Source organism: Leguminivora glycinivorella, chromosome 13 (assembly GCF_023078275.1).
Source record: "Leguminivora glycinivorella isolate SPB_JAAS2020 chromosome 13, LegGlyc_1.1, whole genome shotgun sequence".
Lineage (NCBI taxonomy): Eukaryota > Metazoa > Arthropoda > Insecta > Lepidoptera > Tortricidae > Leguminivora > Leguminivora glycinivorella.
In genome coordinates, this window is record NC_062983.1 from 8,420,351 (window position 1) to 8,439,901 (window position 19,551).

At 38.5% G+C, this 19,551-nt stretch overlaps 1 protein-coding gene across 1 annotated transcript; it reads right to left on the minus strand.

Moving 5' to 3' along the window:
• Positions 1 to 1,060: 1,060 nt before the first annotated feature.
• LOC125232521 (translation initiation factor IF-2, mitochondrial) lies at positions 1,061 to 19,318 on the minus strand. The gene is made up of 16 exons (XM_048138222.1): positions 19,064 to 19,318; positions 18,845 to 18,983; positions 17,917 to 18,037; positions 17,300 to 17,463; positions 15,692 to 15,872; positions 14,073 to 14,249; positions 12,453 to 12,502; positions 11,829 to 12,043; positions 10,359 to 10,437; positions 9,797 to 9,922; positions 8,001 to 8,153; positions 7,119 to 7,191; positions 6,167 to 6,288; positions 5,219 to 5,402; positions 2,982 to 3,122; positions 1,061 to 1,265 (listed from the first exon to the last, which is right to left on the minus strand). The coding sequence occupies exons 1-16, from the start codon at positions 19,084 to 19,086 to the stop codon at positions 1,093 to 1,095; spliced, it is 2,121 nt and encodes a 706-aa protein (XP_047994179.1). The 5' UTR covers positions 19,087 to 19,318; the 3' UTR covers positions 1,061 to 1,092.
• Positions 19,319 to 19,551: the final 233 nt, after the last annotated feature.

Below are 19,551 nucleotides of genomic sequence, written 5' to 3' on the forward strand. Positions count from 1 at the left end.
CGCGCGAAGCGTCGGTGGGACACTTGGCAAACCTAGCGCTCTGTCATCAATGATTATTCTTTCACTTTTCTTCCGTAATACAATGACGCAACTTAGCACTTTGGCTCAAACGCCGCAAAACATTACGTATTGCTAATGAGACGGATAATAGTGGGTCGTTCGTTTCCTATTAATCATCGGATATAATTAAATTGTTTAGAACTAGGTGTAAGGTTTAGGTAATCAGATGGTTGGTAAGAACGTATTATGGTAAACAACGAACTGTTTGAAGATTTGACTAAGATATGTAAGTGGCAGACTAAACCTATTAATCTACTTAAATATTCACGAAACATAGCTTAGGTTTAGGTAGGTAATTAGGTATATAAGCTGATTAATTACCTTTTTAGGCAACAATGAGCTATAACTGCTTCTAAAGTTGCGTGTAATAACATCGTTATCATGTTAGTATAGGTCATAAAAAGACATTAGAAATCGCAGCTCACAAACCAACAGGCGGTTTAAAGCGGTTGGTAGGTAGGTAGTTGTAGGTAGAGGTAGATAATTTCGGAAGATAGGTCGTGGACAGGGATAGATAGCGTGGAACCTGCTACATGCCTATTTACCTAGGTTTTATTTTACGTGTTTGGCAAGTGACTTACATATATTATGAATAATATGTGGCTTTCCATGTCTAAACTTCGGAGGGTCATCCATCTGTACTGTTGATTTAAAACACCCCCTTCGGTCGTGTTTTAATTTATCGCCACTCGTTTCGAACTTCTTTTTTTTCGCACTTGTATCGTAATGTACTATTTCAGTACAGATGGTGTTTTTTTACGCACTAGTGCGAGAAGTGGTTTATTATATGTCAGGTCAAGACTTCGGATGGCCATCTGCACTGAAAAACGTCGTACGACACACGTGCGAAAAGGAAATTCGTAACGTTCTAACTTCCCGTTTTCCGCACTTAATTGTATCGTATGTACTATTGTGTTGTATTGTTTACTTCGTTTATAAGTCCATTGTGGTAGGTGTGTAGTTGATGGGTTCAAAGAAGAGATGATTAAAACAAAATATCTAATATACATATTTACTTATATTCACTAGTTTTTAAAAGCCGGGGTCCCAGCCGGTCCTGTCGCTAGCGTCAACAAGTTTGTAACAGACTAACGTATCTCCCGGGTTGACAGTCACGTCGGTCGAGTCCAACCGCAGTCCGCACTCCATGTCACGCTTTATTGTGTTCACTTCATCTTTCAGGTGTTTCATTGAGGCTAGTTTACCTAGGGGAAAAATATTGTTTTAATGGTGTTGCATGAAATCAAATAATTAGAACTTATTGAGCCTAAGCGTGCCACGTATTTTACCCATTTTACGGACTTCAAAAACTAACATCTTATTGCAGGTGACTGTACCATTTTTTGACTGTTTTTATGAATATAATGAAACCCCACTTTTTGGTAAATATTTGAAGTACTCTAAAATTTTGAAGCATTAAAAACTGATCTAAGATAGGACCTAGGACAATAAGCTTTCTTATCGCTAAAGAGTACAAGGTTAATATTCATTTAAAAATTGTTACATATTGCCAACCGTTGCCTTGGTGTTGTTTTTGTTTGTGTAAAATCTATTTAAGTAACAGAAAAATACAATTTGTTTATTTACGTCTAAAACTAGAGAAATTCTCTTCCTCAACTGTGCGCTTTTAGAAACTTCCTACCTGGCACAGATGAACCTGTGAAACGAGCAGTCAGCTGCGGCGTTTTCAAACCGATACGACCTTCAAGGAAAGAGCGTACGTACTCCCATATTAAACACGGCAAATGGTAATACAAGATTTTATATTAAAGACGTTAATCTTTCGTGAGACATATTCAAATATTTATTTTAAACTAGGTTTTGCCTCCACTTAAAAAACCGGCCAAGAGCGTGCGGCCAAAAACGGGCCACGCTCAGTGTAGGGTTCCGTAGTTTTCCGTATTTTTCTCAAAAACTACTGAACCTATCAAGTTCAAAACAATTTTCCTAGAAAGTGTTTATAAAGTTCTACTTTTGTGATTTTTTTCATATTTTTTAAACACATGGTTCAAAAGTTAGAGGGGGGGACACACACTTTTTTTTCCTTTAAGGAGCGATTATTTCCGAAAATAATAATATTATCAAAAAGCAATTTTAGTAAACCCTTATTCATTTTTAAATACCTATCCGACAATATATCACACGTTGGGGTTGAAATGAAAAAAAAAAAATCAGTCCCCACTTTAAATGTAGGGGGGGGGGGTACCCTAACAAAACATTTTTTTCCACTTTTTATTTTACCACTTCGTCGGCGTGATTGATATAAATATTGGTACCAAATTTCAGCTTTCTAGTGCTAACGGTTACTGAGATTATCCGCGGACGGACGGACGGACGGACGGACGGACGGACGGACGGACGGACAGACGGACAGACAGACATGGCGAAACTATAAGGGTTCCTAGTTGACTACGGAACCCTAAAAATAACGTCAATTCGTCGCTCCGTTTTGCCGTGAAAGATGGACAAACAAACAGACACACACACTTTCTCATTCATAATATTAGTATGGATAAACGGATGTACTTAATAATAGATAGGTAGACTCTGTAACGGCCAAATGCACCAACGAAAATGGAGGGTTAACCCACCATTTTATATGGAATTTGACAGATGACAGCCCACTAACCCTGAGTTAAGTGGTTGCTGCAAGTGTGCCTAAGAGTTTTGAATGATTCACGGTTATTTTCATTAGACATATAGACCGTGATTACATACTTTTTTTTGCCGAGCTCCCGATATTAATTATTTTCGGTTTTCCGTGATCGTGATGCAGGCAACTGCATCGAAATATCACAGTCTATATCCCGGTCAATATAAGTCTACCTCTAAAGACTCAGTGCACGGAATCTAGCCGCCGCGAACACTCATGCTGATGACGACGGCCAAAATGACGAAACAAATATTTTAAGGATACTTACCTTCGTAGACAACCTCTCCGTTTCGTATAAGTCTGTACAGCGCGTTGCGTTGTAAAGAGCCTTTCACACAGCGGCATCCGGCCACCGGGACTTTGCGCTTACCCTCAGTCACCATGAATTGTTGAAGGACGTTGGCTTCACCTGAGAAATGAACGAACTATCAGTTTTCTAACATTTCCACCACCGTTAGTGCGTTTTCACATTATTCGATCCGACATCGGATGTAGGACCGGTATCCTATATATTTAAGCCGCCATCTTTGATGTTTAACCCCCGACGCAAAAACGACGGGGTGTTATAAGTTTCACGTGTCTGTCTGTCTGTGGCAACAACGAACGGATGAACCGATTTAGATTTAGTTTTTTTTTTGTTTTCAAAGCTGAGTTAGTCAGGAGTGTTCTTAGCCATGTTTCATGAAAATCGGTCCATAGTCGACCAGTTTTTTCAAAATTTTAATTTCGTGATAAAGTGCTATTTCGGCGACAGCGACAACCAGCGGTATGGGTCATTCAATATGACGTCGAAATAAGTTCAATCTAACCTTTCGGCACTGGTCCTACCGCGAGCTAGTAAGCTATGAGCTATCGGCTATAAAAACGAACAAAAGATAAGCACTCTCGTGCAGATAAAAGAGACACGGCGATATTGATAGCTCACCGCTGGGCGAGTAACTATAAACATCGCCGTGTCTCTTTTATTTACGTGGGAATGATTATCTTTTGTTCGTTTTTATAGCCGATAGCTCATAGTTTACTAGCTCGCGGTGGGACTAGTGCCTTCATTATATGACAATACGAACCCAGGCATCCGTCATCAGTAAATTAGTAAATGACACGATCTATGACAGCTTTAAAGACTATATCGTCCTATAAATTCTTAGCAATAATCTATTCCTCCTGCCTCTTAGGGATCCTTGCACTGAGTTCATCCTTTACATCGTCAACCAGTTTGTAAGTTATATTATTTTTCTTTAAGCCGATATATTTGTATAAGGTACAGCGGGACAATTACGACTGGGAGCAATTTTCAACTGATCGATTTTTACCATGTTTTACACTATTTCATTTCATTTCATTTATTCATTGTAAAGTCATGTACATACATTAAAATGCAGGTGTAATGCAGTAGGTAGGTCAGTTCATGACGCCCTGTGAGGGCATACAACAAGCTTATCTTAACTAATCTAGTTTAAAAATAAAAAATATACAAGGTTTTTTCTAAATCTAGTACAATAAATTGGTCAATAATAATAAATTTCATTTTATAAAAGTTAAAAAATAAATCATAGTCAGAATCAATAAATTATTAAGATTAATTAAAAAGAAAGAATTAAAATTTCACAATTAAGATATTAATAATTATTTAAAAAATATAGTTTAAAAGAATAAAATAATAATCATAGGTTATCATCAAAGAAATCTTTAACTGAGTAATAACATTTATCTAATAACAAATTTTGCAGTTTAGTCTTAAATATCGCATATTGAGGTATTTGTTTAATTGAGTCTGGAATTTTATTGGTTATTTTTATACATTTTTATACATTTGTAAGTTCGTTTTGGGTAGTTGCAGTTTGTTTCTGTACTGTGCTCTAGTTGTTGGCTTATCCTGTTTTTGTTCGAATAAATGAGGATTTTAACTTGAGCTCCATATGTATCCCACTGAACACGCGTGCCATATATGACTAGTGGACACTCTATTTAATAACACAAAAATTGTAAAACATGGAATAAATTCGAGTAGCTGAAAATTGTCCCAAAGTCGTAACAGGCTACTTGCCTTCTAGTCAAACCAGCTTCTTTTTATCTGTCAAAACGAATTCGAACAACTTTCTAATATGGGATTTATATGAAAACGAGTTGAGTGACGTCACGATCAACTCAGTTACTTTATACCTGACTTATTAAATAGAAATGGGATTTAAAAATAACTTCTGTCCATGAATGTCTTATAATTATCTGATGCTTTTTTTTCGTGCATAGTATAAAATATTTTATTTTAACTACAGTCAAGTTGCCTATTGTTCCGTTGTACCCTAACTAGTATTTTTTCTAAGTGTTAAATAGTAATCATAAATCCTTACCAATAATCTTTTCCACCTGCCTCTTAGGATCCTTGCGCTGAGTTCATCCTTCACATCGTCGACCAATTTGTAAATGATGTTGTGCTTCTTCAGGTCGATTTATTTGTTTATCTAGTATTTTTCTAAGTGTTAAATAGTAATCATAAATCCTTACCAATAATCTCTTCCTCCTGCCTCTTAGGGATCCTTGCGCTGAGTTCATCCTTCACATCGTCGACCAATTTGTAAATGATGTTGTGTTTCTTCAGGCCTATGTTCTTGTTCTTGGCTTCAACGATAAGAGGCGTTGGACAGTCCACGTTGAAAGCGTATATAACGGCGTTGAAGGCTTCAGCTATCTAGAAGTAAAGTAAGTATAAGGCAAGCGAACTCTCATGCGATTTCAGTTTGCGGGCTGTTGAGGTTACACACAATTTTGCACAGCCATCAAATACCGGTTATCAATTTGACACCGGTCTGGCGCAGTCGGTAGTGACCCTGCCTGCTACGCCGCGGTCCCGGGTTCGAATCCCGGTAAGGCCATTTATTAGTGTGATGAGCACAGATATTTGTTCCTGAGTCATGGATGTTTTCTATGTATATAAGTATTTATATATTATATATATCGTTGTCTGAGTACCTACAACACAAGCCTTCTTGAGCTTACCGTGGGCCTCAGTCAATCTGTGTAAGAATGTCCTATTTATTAAAAATCGCAATGTAATAAAACTCGTATGCGAGTTCTCGTGCCGTCTAAATGGGCCCTAAGGCTCGTGTGTGTTGTAACAATATCGCCTTAAATAGGTTTTTGGATGGCGTAAAATTTTGACAAGACCCTGACTAAAGTTTTCTGGAAAAAAATACCATGGCTAGCATACAAGTGAGGCTTTCTTCACTTAATTTATAACCTTATAATTCATGTGTAATAACGACCTTTTTATCAGAGTTTCTGATGGAAGACAAAAATATCCTTATTATTGCGCTTCTAAAAATGTCCGTGAGGCCTGCTTAGAGTAAACATCTTGAATCATACTGTATTCGGCTTTTATCTAACCTAAAACTTAGCCAGCCTAATGCAATAATCTATAAGACCTTACAATAAGTAATTACACTGATTACATACCTCCAAATCGTTTGGAGTGACCGGCCCAACTCCAAAATGCACTAGATCCAGCCGAACCGTGTCGTGCTCGTCATATGTCTCCAAAATGTCCAGAATAGCCTCCACCGAACCATCCACGTCACCTGTCACATAACTTAAACGTTAAATAAATTATCAAAAAATCCCGAAAAATCCATGACTTTGTGACAAAGTGCATGGAGGACATGGACATGGATTCTAAATTGGTCATCCATTTTGAATTCAACACCGTCAAAAGCCTATGTTACAACAACGACTCTTATGACAAAGTACATGTCCGCCATCTTGGATTCTAAATTGGTCATAAATAAATATTATAGGACATTCTTACACAGATTGAATGAGCCCCACGCCCCACGGTAAGCTCAAGAAGGCTTGTGTTGTGGGTACTCAGACAACGATATACATAATATTTATACAAATACTTATATACTTACATAGAAAAACGTCCATGATTCAGGAACAAATATCTGTGCTCATCACACAAATAAATGCCCTTACCGGGATTCGAACCCAGGACCGCGGCTCAGCAGGCAGGGTCACTACCGACTGAGCCAAACCGGTCATCCGTTTTGAAATCAGCACCCTCGAAAACCTATGTTACAATAACGATCTTGTGACTGTCCGACATCATGGATTCCAAATTGGTCATCGTCATCAATTTTGAAGTCAGCATTCCCGAAAACCTATACAAGCATATCCATGGCGTCTTGCGACAAAGTACATGTTCGTCATCTTAGATTCAAAATTAGTCGTCCGTTTTGAAATCAGCAATCCCGAAAACCTAAAAACGACACCTATGACGACATTTGTGACATAGTTTATATGAGCCGTCTCCGATTCCAAATTGGTTACTAATTTTGAAATCAACACCCTCGAAAACCTATACGACATCCATGTTTGAACTTAGCAGACTTTATAGTGTGGTACATACCTTTAACGATAACGCTGAGCGTTGGATGGTCATCGTACTGAATCATCTTCTGCCTTGGTCCGACAGGTCGCAACTGTTTGAATAAGAAATAACATATTTAACTTATTTAAGGTTTGATTTAGTGTAATATAATTTTTTTAAATTGGAAATTGACAACTCCAACTCACATCAACAAATGATTCAAGATAAACTATTCTGGATACGTAAAACGTTTCTATTTAAAAGAGTAAGCTTCAGATCATGGAATCTTAGAGGAAATTGCCTGCCAAATAGACCTTAATTATAGCATCTGAAACAGTTTCGTAAAGTTGATTTTATGTCAAACTCCCTTATTCATAAAACAGTTACTGAACTGAACTTTCTCACAAATACATAAGTCAACATGACAGAAAGAGACAAAACACTTTTTTAATTTATCAGTTCAGTAAGTGTTACTTTTTATCAATAAGGGGGTTAAGAGAACCCTTGAGGTACTGTCTAAACATAAGTTATCTCTGGTTGTGTTATGTTACCACTTTATCACCCCCAGTAAATTTCTAGATAAGTTTTATTCTGACCCCCTTACTCATTAACGTACACTAAAGTTATCAGGCTCGGCAGAGTGATGGTATTGGTAGGTGGACTAAAATGTTAATGGAATGGTCACCATTACAGATGTAAGAAGCGCTTGGCATCCGTTGGGTGGACGACACCCGCAAAATTGCGGGTCACAACTGGATGACATACTGGAAGAGAGGCCTATCCTCAGCAGTGGGTGATAAAGGGCTGACATCATGATGATGATGTTATGAAGCCGATAAACTTCGTTTGTCCCTTTCCGACGTACTGGTGTGATAGAAAGGGACAAACGAACTTTATCCGCTTTTAGAGTTTATGTCTTACCCGCATCCTGCCCATAGCTCGTTTCCTCTCTAGTTGCTGACGGTATTGTTGTCTATGAGTGGCTTCTTTAGCGGCGATCACTTCTAAGTCTGAAGCTTGCTTCTCTTTCATACGCTGGTTGTGCCGCCATTTCATCACTTCGGCGGCGCGTTTCTAGACAAATTTGAGTTTAGTTACTTTATGAAGTTAATAAAAAATCTTAAGATAACTAATATATTGCCTAACAGCAAAGTGGATCGAGTATTATAGAGAGTTACTGTAAAAGTAAAATGTGTAATCACAGTGCATAGACTGCCATCTCTCGACACAGGCTTAAAACTTTTGAACCTCAGTCTTGACAATTTGGCCCATATTGTTAGCTTGATATGTGTTAAAATGTAAAATATTAATATTAGCGCCATCTAGCCGAGCGTCCCCCAAAGGTGTATTGCCATCTAGGTCACTGTACCTTTTTAGGGTTCCGTAGTCAACTAGGAACCCTTATAGTTTCGCCATGTCTGTCTGTCCGTCCGTCCGCGGATAATCTCAGTAACTGTTAGCACTAGAAAGCTGAAATTTGGTACCAATATGTATATCAATCACGCCAACAAAGTGCAAAAATAAAAAATGGAAAAAAATGTTTTATTAGGGTACCCCCCCTACATGTAAAGTGGGGGCTGATATTTTTTTTCATTCCAACCCCAACGTGTGATATATTGTTGGATAGGTATTAAAAAATTAATAGGGGTTTACTAAGATCGTTTTTTGATAATATTAATATTTTCGGAAATAATCGCTCCTAAAGGAAAAAAAAATGCGTGCCCCCCCCCTCTCACTTTTGAACCATATGTTTAAAAAGTATGAAAAAAATCACAAAAGTAGAACTTTATAAATACTTTGTAGGAAAATTGTTTTGAACTTGATAGGTTCAGTAGTTTTTGAGAAAAATACGGAAAACTACGGAACCCTACACTGAGCGTGGCCCGACACGCTCATGGCCGGTTTTTCTCTATGGCTTTGAGGTACGTTTTTTTCTTAGACTTTATCCGTCTATACCGAGTTACATGTCTTTGCTAACAGCAACTAGTCGTGCGGCGAAAGTCAAAAGCGCACTTCTGTGGACACCTTTGGCAGAAGAAAGATAACTAACATCCAAATCTTTACCACTAGCATCAGTAAGATGGTTAAAACGATTGTTACAGTCACCGGCATAAAGAAGTGATGATTTCTGTACCTTGTCGCTTTTAATCGTTGACAATTTCGTATGACATTTCAAACAAGACGTTAATATGATAAGGTACATAAATCATCACTTATTTATGCCGGTGACTGTACCTTACGGCTGACTTTGAGCGTCTATAGGACCTCTCGCAACACAGAGGAGAGGCGATGATAGAGGACTCACACACTTCGCTACTGTTTCTATTAGTTGTAGGGATGTTGACATATAATATCTGTAGGTGGTTACCTAGCGCAAAGCTAGCGCTTGTAGCCTAGCGGTAAGTACGTGCGACTTTCGTTCCGGAGGTCGCGGGTTCGAACCCCAGCTCGCACCAATGAGTTTTTCGGAATTTACGTGCGAAATGTCATTTGATATTTGCCAGTCGCTTTTCGGTGAAGGAAAACATCGTGAGGAAACCGGACTAATTCCAATAAGGTCTAGTTTACCCTTCGGTTCGGAAGGTCAGATGGCAGTCGCTTTCGTAAAAACTAGTGCCTACGCCAAATCTTGGGATTAGTTGTCAAAGCGGACCTCAGGCTCCCATGAGCCGTGGCAAATGTCGGGATAACGCAAGGAGGACGGATGAGGTGGTTACCTCCGAGTTGACTTCGAGGACCTGGTCCCCAGCTGAAGGCAGCTCTCGCCAGCCGAGCACGGAAACAGGCGTAGATGGAGGCGCTTCTAACACGACACGACCCTCCGCAGAGTTTAATACGCGCACCTACAAAAATATTACAGAAATAAAGCTTAAATAAATATTTTACATGGCAAGAAAGTCATAGAAACTAGTTCGCAATAACTACAGTCATCTATATAATAGTGTATGTGGTTATATATTGGTTATGTATAGACATAATTAAGGCGTTGCATTAGTTAAGACTTGTTAACCCATTCATTGTCTATCCTGTGCGATCTGATGCCACTCGGTCACTTGAAGGTAACACAGGTCTTTCTGGACCTCATCGCTCCATCGGTACCTGGGCCTTCCGACCAGCCGTTTTTCAGCAGATCGCCACAAGTGAGCTTTTTTGGACGCACTATCCTCTCCCATCCTCTCCACATGGCCGAGCCATTTGATAACTACATGTACAATTGTACATAACATAAGACAGTGGATAAACCCAAAGTTTGATAAAATGGCGACATGGTGTAGGTACCTTGGCCCATCCACTTCCAGCCACAATGACACTGCCGCGGCGCAGCGTTCCCCTCTGCACTAACACTGTAGCTTGTTTTCTAAAATAAAGAACAGACACAAGTTATAACAAGTCAATTATAATACCAATGGCTATTATTTTAATCCCCAATGTTAGTACTCCTCTAAAGTTGGTACCTAGATTAAGTTTCTTTAGCGCAGCATAAACACACCAGTTCTAGGCTCAAGTTATGCTTCAATAACAACCCCCTCTACATAGCCACTGGGTCCCGCTTTTAACTCCATAAGGGGCCGTCCATAAATTACGTCATTCTAAATTAGGGGGGGGGGGGTTTGGTCTGCGGATGACGGTAAATGATAGATTGGGGGGGGTTTTTCGAAATTGACGTCATTCTTATTTATTTATTTATAGTTTATTTTTCACGTACAAAAAGATTATTTCTAAAAAGAAATTTCTTCCAGCACACCTAGTAAGTGAGACTGCAAATGTGAGAGGCGGCTAAATACCCGTGATCCAGAATTTAAAAGAATGGGTGAAAACTCCGTGGGAGTTATCCAAAGAAAAGTAAAAAATAAGTAGTTATATTATATCAATGATTATTGCCAAAGTAAAAATAATAAAAGATGATTCTATAACCAAGTGTTTTAATCATATAATACCCTATTTTTCTCAAATCTGCAATGTTTTATTTTGTCAAACTGGTAATGACGTCAATTTTGGGAGAAGGGGGGGGGGGGTCATTAAGATATGACGATAGGATGATTATAGGGGGGTCTAAAATCTGAACAAATCGATGACGTAATTTATGGACGGCCCCTAAGTTGCGCTTGCAACGTGAATTCTTCTATTCATATGTCGAGGTTAGTCTTATCGAACGCTGTGACTTACATAGCTTAGCTAAAAAATGATTCTTAGATTAAAACTCACCCAGTTCTAGGATCAAGTTGTACCTCAATCACAGAATATATAAAAGTACAAGCTTTAAACTCCATAAGTTGCGCTTGCAACGTCAAAGCTTCTAATAAATTATCTAGATTGGTTTTCTTTAGGGCTAAGACTGAGAAAGCTTAAGAACTAAATGATACTTAAATCATAAACTCACCCAGTTCTAGGATCAAGTTGTGCCTCATTAACTACCTCCTCTTCATAGCCACTGGGGTCCGCTTTCAACTCCATAAGCTGCGCTTGCAATTTCAAAGCTTCTACTAATGTATCTAGATTTGTTTTCTTTACCGCTAAGACTGAGAAAGCTTAAGAACTAAATGATACTTAAATCATAAACTCACCCAGTTCTAGGATCAAGTTGTGCCTCAATAACTACCTCCTCTTCATAGCCACTGGGGTCCGCTTTCAACTCCAGAAGCTGCACTTGCAATGTCAATGCTTCTTTTAATGTATCTAGATTGGTTTTCTTTACCGCTAAGACTGAGAAAGCTTAAGAACTAAATGATACTTAAATCATAAACTTACCCAGTTCTAGGATCAAGTTGTGCCTCAATGACAACCCCCTCCACATACCCACTCGGGTCCGCTTTTAACTCCATAAGTTGTGCTTGCAATGTCAATGCTTCTACTAAAGTGTCTAGATTGGTCTTCTTGAGCGCTGAGACGGGGATGGCTTGGATGTCGCCACCCAGGGCTTCGCACACGACTCCATGCTGCGCTAGGGAGCGCATTGTGTTTTCCTAGGACAAGTTGTTGTTGGTAATTATTTCAAACCTCGGGTAGCATCATATGATAACAACTGTTTACTTTATTTTTAAATTTTAATGAAATACTCTTCTCGGTATTTAGTCAAGTCACTACGGGGTTATCAGGTTAGCGGATTCGCCAGTCAAATCTGTTATCGGGACAGCGAGACATCGGTCAAACATTCGTGTTCATTTTAAACCTTTTTTGAATAAGGCTCTTAGACATTCAAACAAAATAAAACCACTAATATTACAGTTCACAGATGATAGTCTATCTAACCAATAGAAGACTGATAAAATTTAAATTCAGATAATTACTTTATATATTATATATTTTAGATACAGAAAAATATGAATCATCTGTGATCTGCCGAACAAAAAAGTAAACTTGAGGCATACCTACAATGTTCACACCTGGCTTGTCGATTTTGTTGATCGCCACCAAAATGGGAACTGAAAACAAAACAGAATATTAAATCAAAGTTAAAGTCATAACAGTAACTTTGAAAATGTAGACCTAAACGGTAATAAATGCCTGCCTGTAAGGCCGATGGTACTGGAGTCAGATCCCAATGGGACATTACTTATAAATAAATAAATAAGTATTGGGGGACACCTTACACATATCAACCTAGCCCCAAACTAAGCAAAGCTTGTACTATGGGTGCTAGGCGACGATATACATACTTATATAGACAAATACATACTTATATACATAGAAAACATCCATGACTCAGGAACAAATATCTGTGTTCATCACACAAATAAATGCCCTTACCGGGATTCGAACCCGGGACCGCGGCTTAGCAGTAATGTATTATTTACGTAATGTATTTTTTTTCTATATGTATGTTTTCTTTATCAATATTATTGTACATTTTATGTCTCCACGCTGGCACAGGAAAATAGCTCTGACACAGAAAAAAAATCGTTCATGATCGCTAGCCAATTTCACATTGGATAGCAACAGTATCTTCTATAATCAATATAATCATAAATATATAACAGTATGTTCATTTATTTTGTGTTTGAATTTGTAGTTGTTTCTAACCATTAGCCGCCATCCGAACGGACTCCAAAGTCTGCGCCATGACGCCCTCGTCGGCCGCTACCACGAGCATGACTATATCCGCTGCGAACGCTCCTCGCGATCTCATAGCTAAGAATAACTCTAGTAAACTACTAGTGAAGGTATATTAGTCTCTCACCGTTAGCCTCCCTCGCCATCCGCACGGACTCCAAAGTCTGCTCCATAACGCCGTCGTCGGCCGCTACCACGAGCACGACTATATCCACCGCGAACGCTCCTCGCGATCTCATAGCTAAGAATAACTCTAGTAAACTACTAGTGAAGGTATATTAGTCTCTCACCGTTAGCCTCCCTCGCCATCCGCACGGACTCCAAAGTCTGCTCCATGTCGCCGTCGTCGGCCGCTACCACGAGCACGACTATATCCACCGCGAACGCTCCTCGCGATCTCATAGCTAAGAATAACTCTAGTAAACTACTAGTGAAGGCATATTAGTCTCTCACCGTTAGCCTCCCTCGCCATCCGCACGGACTCCAAAGTCTGCTCCATAACGCCGTCGTCGGCCGCTACCACGAGCACGACTATATCCACCGCGAACGCTCCTCGCGATTTCATAGCTAAGAATAACTCTAGTAAACTACTAGTGAAGGTATATTAGTCTCTCACCGTTAGCCTCCCTCGCCATCCGCACGGACTCCAAAGTCTGCTCCATGACGCCGTCGTCGGCCGCTACCACGAGCAGGACTATATCCGCTGCGAACGCTCCTCGCGATCTCATAGCTAAGAATAACTCTAGTAAACCACTTGTGAAGGTATATTAGTCTCTCACCGTTAGCCTCCCTCGCCATCCGCACGGACTCCAAAGTCTGCTCCATGACGCCGTCGTCGGCCGCTACCACGAGCAGGACTATATCCGCTGCGAACGCTCCTCGCGATCTCATAGCTAAGAATAACTCTAGTAAACCACTTGTGAAGGTATATTAGTCTCTCACCGTTAGCCTCCCTCGCCATCCGCACGGACTCCAAAGTCTGCTCCATGACGCCGTCGTCGGCCGCTACCACGAGCACGACTATATCCGTCGCGAACGCTCCTCGCGATCTCATGGCTGTGAACGCGGCGTGACCTGGCGTGTCGAGGAATGTCACTGTTTCGCCAGAAACTAGTTTCACTGTGGACAAGTGGAGATTTAGCAGTGGAAATAAAGCTTTTTTTTACACAGGACACCTTACACAGATCAACTTAGCCCCAAACTAAGCAAAGCTTGTACTATGGCTGCTAAGCGACGAAATACATACTTAAATAGATAAATACATACTTATATACATACAAAACATCCATGACTCAGGAACAATTATCTGTGCTCATCACACAAATAAATGCCCTTACCGGGATTCGAACCCAGGACCGCGGCTCAGCAGGCAGAGTCACTACCGACTGAGCCAGGCCGGTCGTCCAATGTTATTATTCCAAACAAAATGGGATATGTATTTTTTTTCCAGTATACTTAATTTTACAATGAATGATTTAAATTTTAGACTATTATAATTTTAAATTAATTATTTTGATTTTGATGATCTTTTTGTGAATGCATATTATTTTATTCTGACATGTAAAATTCAATGTACATCTTCAATGAGAAATAAATTAAGCTAATCTATGGAAGCAGCTAAGGAAAAAATGACCAAGGGGTCAATTTCTGTAGGTATAAGTAACCAAGAGGTAACGAAAAGAGTGATCTGAAAATATCGACTGTAAAACCTTTTCCTTTCTCATATATTCCCTTTAAATGCATGACCTTGACAAAGATTTATTCAAATTTGAATTTTGACGTGCTGTCAATAAAGTCAAAAATGCATGATGCATATATACATCACTATGCATTTAAGGGTTAAGGTACCTACTACTAGCGGGGATGAAACTGCGTCCTTGCAGAGCGAATATAGACATGAAGACTTCCAACCAACTTTAAAACGAACACATATATGATGCGTGATTCCTCCAAACTCCGTCTAATTGTGTGGTTTTCCCGTGGTCCACGCACGACGGGCGCTTCGGAACGCAGAGCTTCTACCGGGGATATAACTACGTCCGTTGTAAAACGAAAAGAAAAACTCTAACTTTTAAGTTTGCCCCTTTGGGCATTTTCAGAATTTGGGGCCCCCCAATTAGCGTAAGTTAATAACAAAAAATAACTCACTGTCAGTTTTGTGACGATAATTAAGCATGAAATTTCTATAAAAATATTGTTTTTGTGTTAATTACATAAATTGTAAGCGATAATCTACATTCATAATGTGAAAAAAGTAAATTTTTAGACAGATTTTTATGCTTAATTGTCGTCACAAAACTGACAGCGAGTTAATTTTTGTTAACAACGTACGCTAATTGGATCTCAATGCTCAAATTCTGATAATGCCCCTATATGCTGATGCTGCGTAATCTCCCAAAAACCTTGATCCACGACCGAAGTATCTCTCAAAGCGTCTAGAAGTGTAGTTTTGCCGTGGTCCACGAGGCCCATTACGCAAACGACGGAGATTTTTGACGGGGATGAAACTGGGTCCTTATATGACGTCTCTATATCTACTTTAAAATCAAACAAAAACAAACCTTCGAACGCCCCTATATGCTGCGTAATCCCTCCAAACTCCTGATCCACGACCGAAGTATCTCTCAAAGCGTCTAGAAGTGTAGTTTTGCCGTGGTCGACGTGGCCCATGACGCAGACGACGGGCGGTCGGGGACGCAGCGCTTCAGGTGGCGCTGGTGGTGCAGGGACCGCGTCCTTGTTCTATAAGGTATAAATCATTTTATTATGATTAATTCTTTTGATTTCAGTTTTCGACAACTTCTGTCTCTAATTATCGTTTCAAGTGAATTATACATTATTATTTATTAAATATTTACGAAGGTAAGTACCTATAAGTATTTCATTCACCAAATTTTAAATATTCTACTAAAGATTCTTAATAATAATAAGGTAACCATTTAGAATGAATAAAGAAAATGTTCAAAGGAAAAAATAGTACATTACGATAAAAGTGCGTAAAAAACCGGCCAAGAGCGTGTCGGGCCACGCTCAGTGTAGGGTTCCGTAGTTTTCCGTATTTTTCTCAAAAACTACTGAACCTATCAAGTTCAAAACAATTTTCCTAGAAAGTCTTTATAAAGTTCTACTTTTGTGATTTTTTTCATATTTTTTAAACTTATAGTTCAAAAGTTAGAGGGGGGGGGACGCACTTTATTTTCCTTTAGGAGCGATTATTTCCGAAAATATTAATATTACCAAAAAATGATCTTAGAAAACCCTTATTCATTTTTAAATACCTATCCAACAATATATCACACGTTGGGGTTGGAATGAAAAAAAATATCAGCCCCCACTTTACATATAGGGGGGGTACCCTAATAAAACATTTTTTTCCATTTTTTATTTTTGCACTTTGTTGGCGTGATTGATATACATATTGGTACCAAATTTCAGCTTTCTAGTGCTAACGGTTACTGAGATTATCCGCGGACGGACGGACGGACGGACGGACGGACGGACAGACAGACATGGCGAAACTATAAGGGTTCCTAGTTGACTACGGAACCCTAAAAAGACCGAATGGAGTGTTTTAAATCGACACGAGTTACGAATTTCCTTTTTGCACGTGTATCGTACGACGTTTTTCAGTACAGATGGCCCTCCGAAGTTTCGACCTGGCATGTAATGAACCACTTCTCGCACTAGTGCGTAAAAAAGCACCATCTGTACTAAAAATAATTTATCGCCACTCGTTTCGAACTTTCTTTTTTTCGCACTTATATCGTAATGTACTATTTATGATTTTTTTAAACTGATGGTCTATCTGATTGATTGATGGTCTAAAAAAACACTTTTATCGAAAATTGATTTTAGTGAAGGGTGTTAGACTGTTAGTGTTACATACATGAAATTGACATGCTTGGACTTACCTCTGACTTTTTCAAAAAATCAAGAGAAATTTTATTTTTAAATTAATTTACCAGACCAAAAAACCAGTTTTTGACCCTACAATTATTCAACTTTAATGCCAAATATCACAGAAACAATGAGCTCCGAAGGAATTATGAGATACTATTTTGTTTAAAGATGATGCTGTTAATATATGATAGGCTTTAGAAATTATCATAATATCAATGGATTCAAATTGAAGGTCATTGGCGCAGGGAACGCCCTTAATATAAACTTACCTCCTCCACCTCTAGCTCTTCATCAGGCCTAGGCACCAGTTTGAACCTAAATCCCGATATCTTCACTATGTCGCGAACCACCTGCGGGTTGTGTATCACCGTGTCTGCTTTGTAGTTTATATCTGATGTCTTGTCAGCGAATTCCAAGACTTTGAAAACATGTTCTGAAAGACAGAGAAATGAGAGATTTAAGTGTACATTTTGCATTAATTATAAATGCTGATAAGTGTAAATTCTATTAATCAAATTTCAAACTTGATTGATGAAATCGATCAGGAGCCAATGACTAATCAGTACATAGACGATAAAATAGCAGGCTATTAGTAAGTGCAATAGGGACGGCCTGATATTTTATCGTCTATCGCGCGACCATGCTTCCCGTGCAGTACAAGGGCTACATAGGGTCGGCTCACACCAGAATGACAGAGGCTGGCAGCGGCCGGCAGTGGCGAGCAGCTGCGCCATGCGACCTGTCTGAGTTAGTCAAGTGATACTGGTCTTTTTAAATATGTAGATAAAGTTTAAAATTATTTCACACTGAAAGTGCTTGCCGCAATGCTGCCAGGCGCTGGCATTCCGGTGTGAGCCGACCCTTAGAAACAAAGAATAATACACACCAACATCCTTCTTCAGCACTTCAGCCACCTCTCGCACGGTCATGTTCCTCCATATGCCCACCACTTCTGATCCTGCTTTTGGGGAGTATCTTATAGCCTGCCTTCCTTGAGTTTCCACAGCCTATAATGTACAAAATTCATAATGTTAAATTAAAGACATCACAGAATGGTACCCAGGAATAAGGAAAAGGAAGGATGGTGCTCAAAAAATGACAAACAAATAAAAGTATGACTAGTTTTGGACAGAGCAATGTGATGAAATATGGGAGATAAAGATAAAAGATAAAGATTAGTGTAACTTCTTATGTAGGTAACTATGTAAAGTTTTAGTAATATCACCGCCCACAATATCTCTGCTTTGCCTAAAGGTTGACTGGTAGAGAATGCTGTTTGGCATTAAGTCCGCCTTTTGTACTATAAGTTTTTCTTTCTTTGTGTACAATAAAGATTAAATAAATAAATTAATTAATTTAATTATTTATTTATTTCATAGAAAATGTCTAAAATTAAAACAATCACAATACAAAAACTATAAATGTGTGTTTAGTAAAACGTTCCACTTTGTCGGTTACCATGAAGGCGAGGTTTGCTTGTATCTTTATATGAATAAACTGACAAAGTGGCTTTATAGCAATCAACAAAGTGGGACTTTTTCCATGCACACTCTCAAATATAGGTACAAACACAAGAGAGATACTCACTAGCAGTACGTAAGTAAATTCTTAGTTACACTAAGCTATTTAAAAAAATGAACTAAATCTAGCAATACAATTTTCTATGAAATTTGAGTAACATACAACTCAGAGAGCTATTAACAATGGCAAAAGGTAATAACAAAAAGAGTACGCAACTTTACAGTTCAATTGCTTTAGGTACTATCATTATATTATTATTACTGGATGCAAGCATTAAGGATGTTTGTACAGACCTTTTCTTCTATGGATCTCCGTTTTTTGCAATATACACATGTCACTGATAGTTGACGAGCCTGAACGATAATATCTGGTGTTTTTTTGATACTTGTAAATAGTGGCAGTGCTTCCCTTTTTAATGATCTAATGGGCAAACTGAAAAGAAGACAAAGTTGTTATACAACATAATCTAAGCTGGATTAAGCACTCTGAATGAAACCAACTTTTGTACTTACCGTAATAAAAGGTTTCTGTACATGTTGTATATGTTTAAAAATCCTAATTCGGAACTAAATAGTAATTACACAATGGTATTACATGTAAATAAAGTAAGGGTTATAAAATATTAAATAATCATATAAAAACTTTTTTAGGAACCGACGCGCTTGGAGGATATATACACGCTAGTTTTTAGCATAATTATGAGTACACTCAGCGAATTTGCCAATAACTTGTACGTTAATAGTGCGATCTGCAAAACATAACCTCAACTTTTGACAATATCAATTTGACAGCTGTAGCCTGTAACAAAATACAGATAAAGTAACACGCGTTTTGTTACCTTCTTCTGTAAACAATTATTAGAATTTAGTTAGATTAATAAATTGAACGTATGTAATTCAAAAAGTAGTGAAATGCATTTACAATGCGACAAATAATAAGTTTCATAAAAATAACTTTTTTTTTGCGTTTAGTTATTACTTACAACAATCGTAGAAAAGTA

What these genes read in the sequence shown, in the direction of transcription:
- LOC125232521 (XM_048138222.1), bottom strand. Translation starts at nt 19,086, where the DNA reads ATGTACAGAAACCTTTTATTACG. An exon ending in GGAGATCCATAGAAGAAAAG is followed by an intron (nt 18,038 to 18,844) that starts GTCTGTACAAAC and finishes TGTACATTATAG; the next exon opens with GCTGTGGAAACTCAAGGAAG. An exon ending in GATGGCGAGGGAGGCTAACG is followed by an intron (nt 12,503 to 14,072) that starts GTGAGAGACTAA and finishes TTTTGTTTTCAG; the next exon opens with TTCCCATTTTGGTGGCGATC.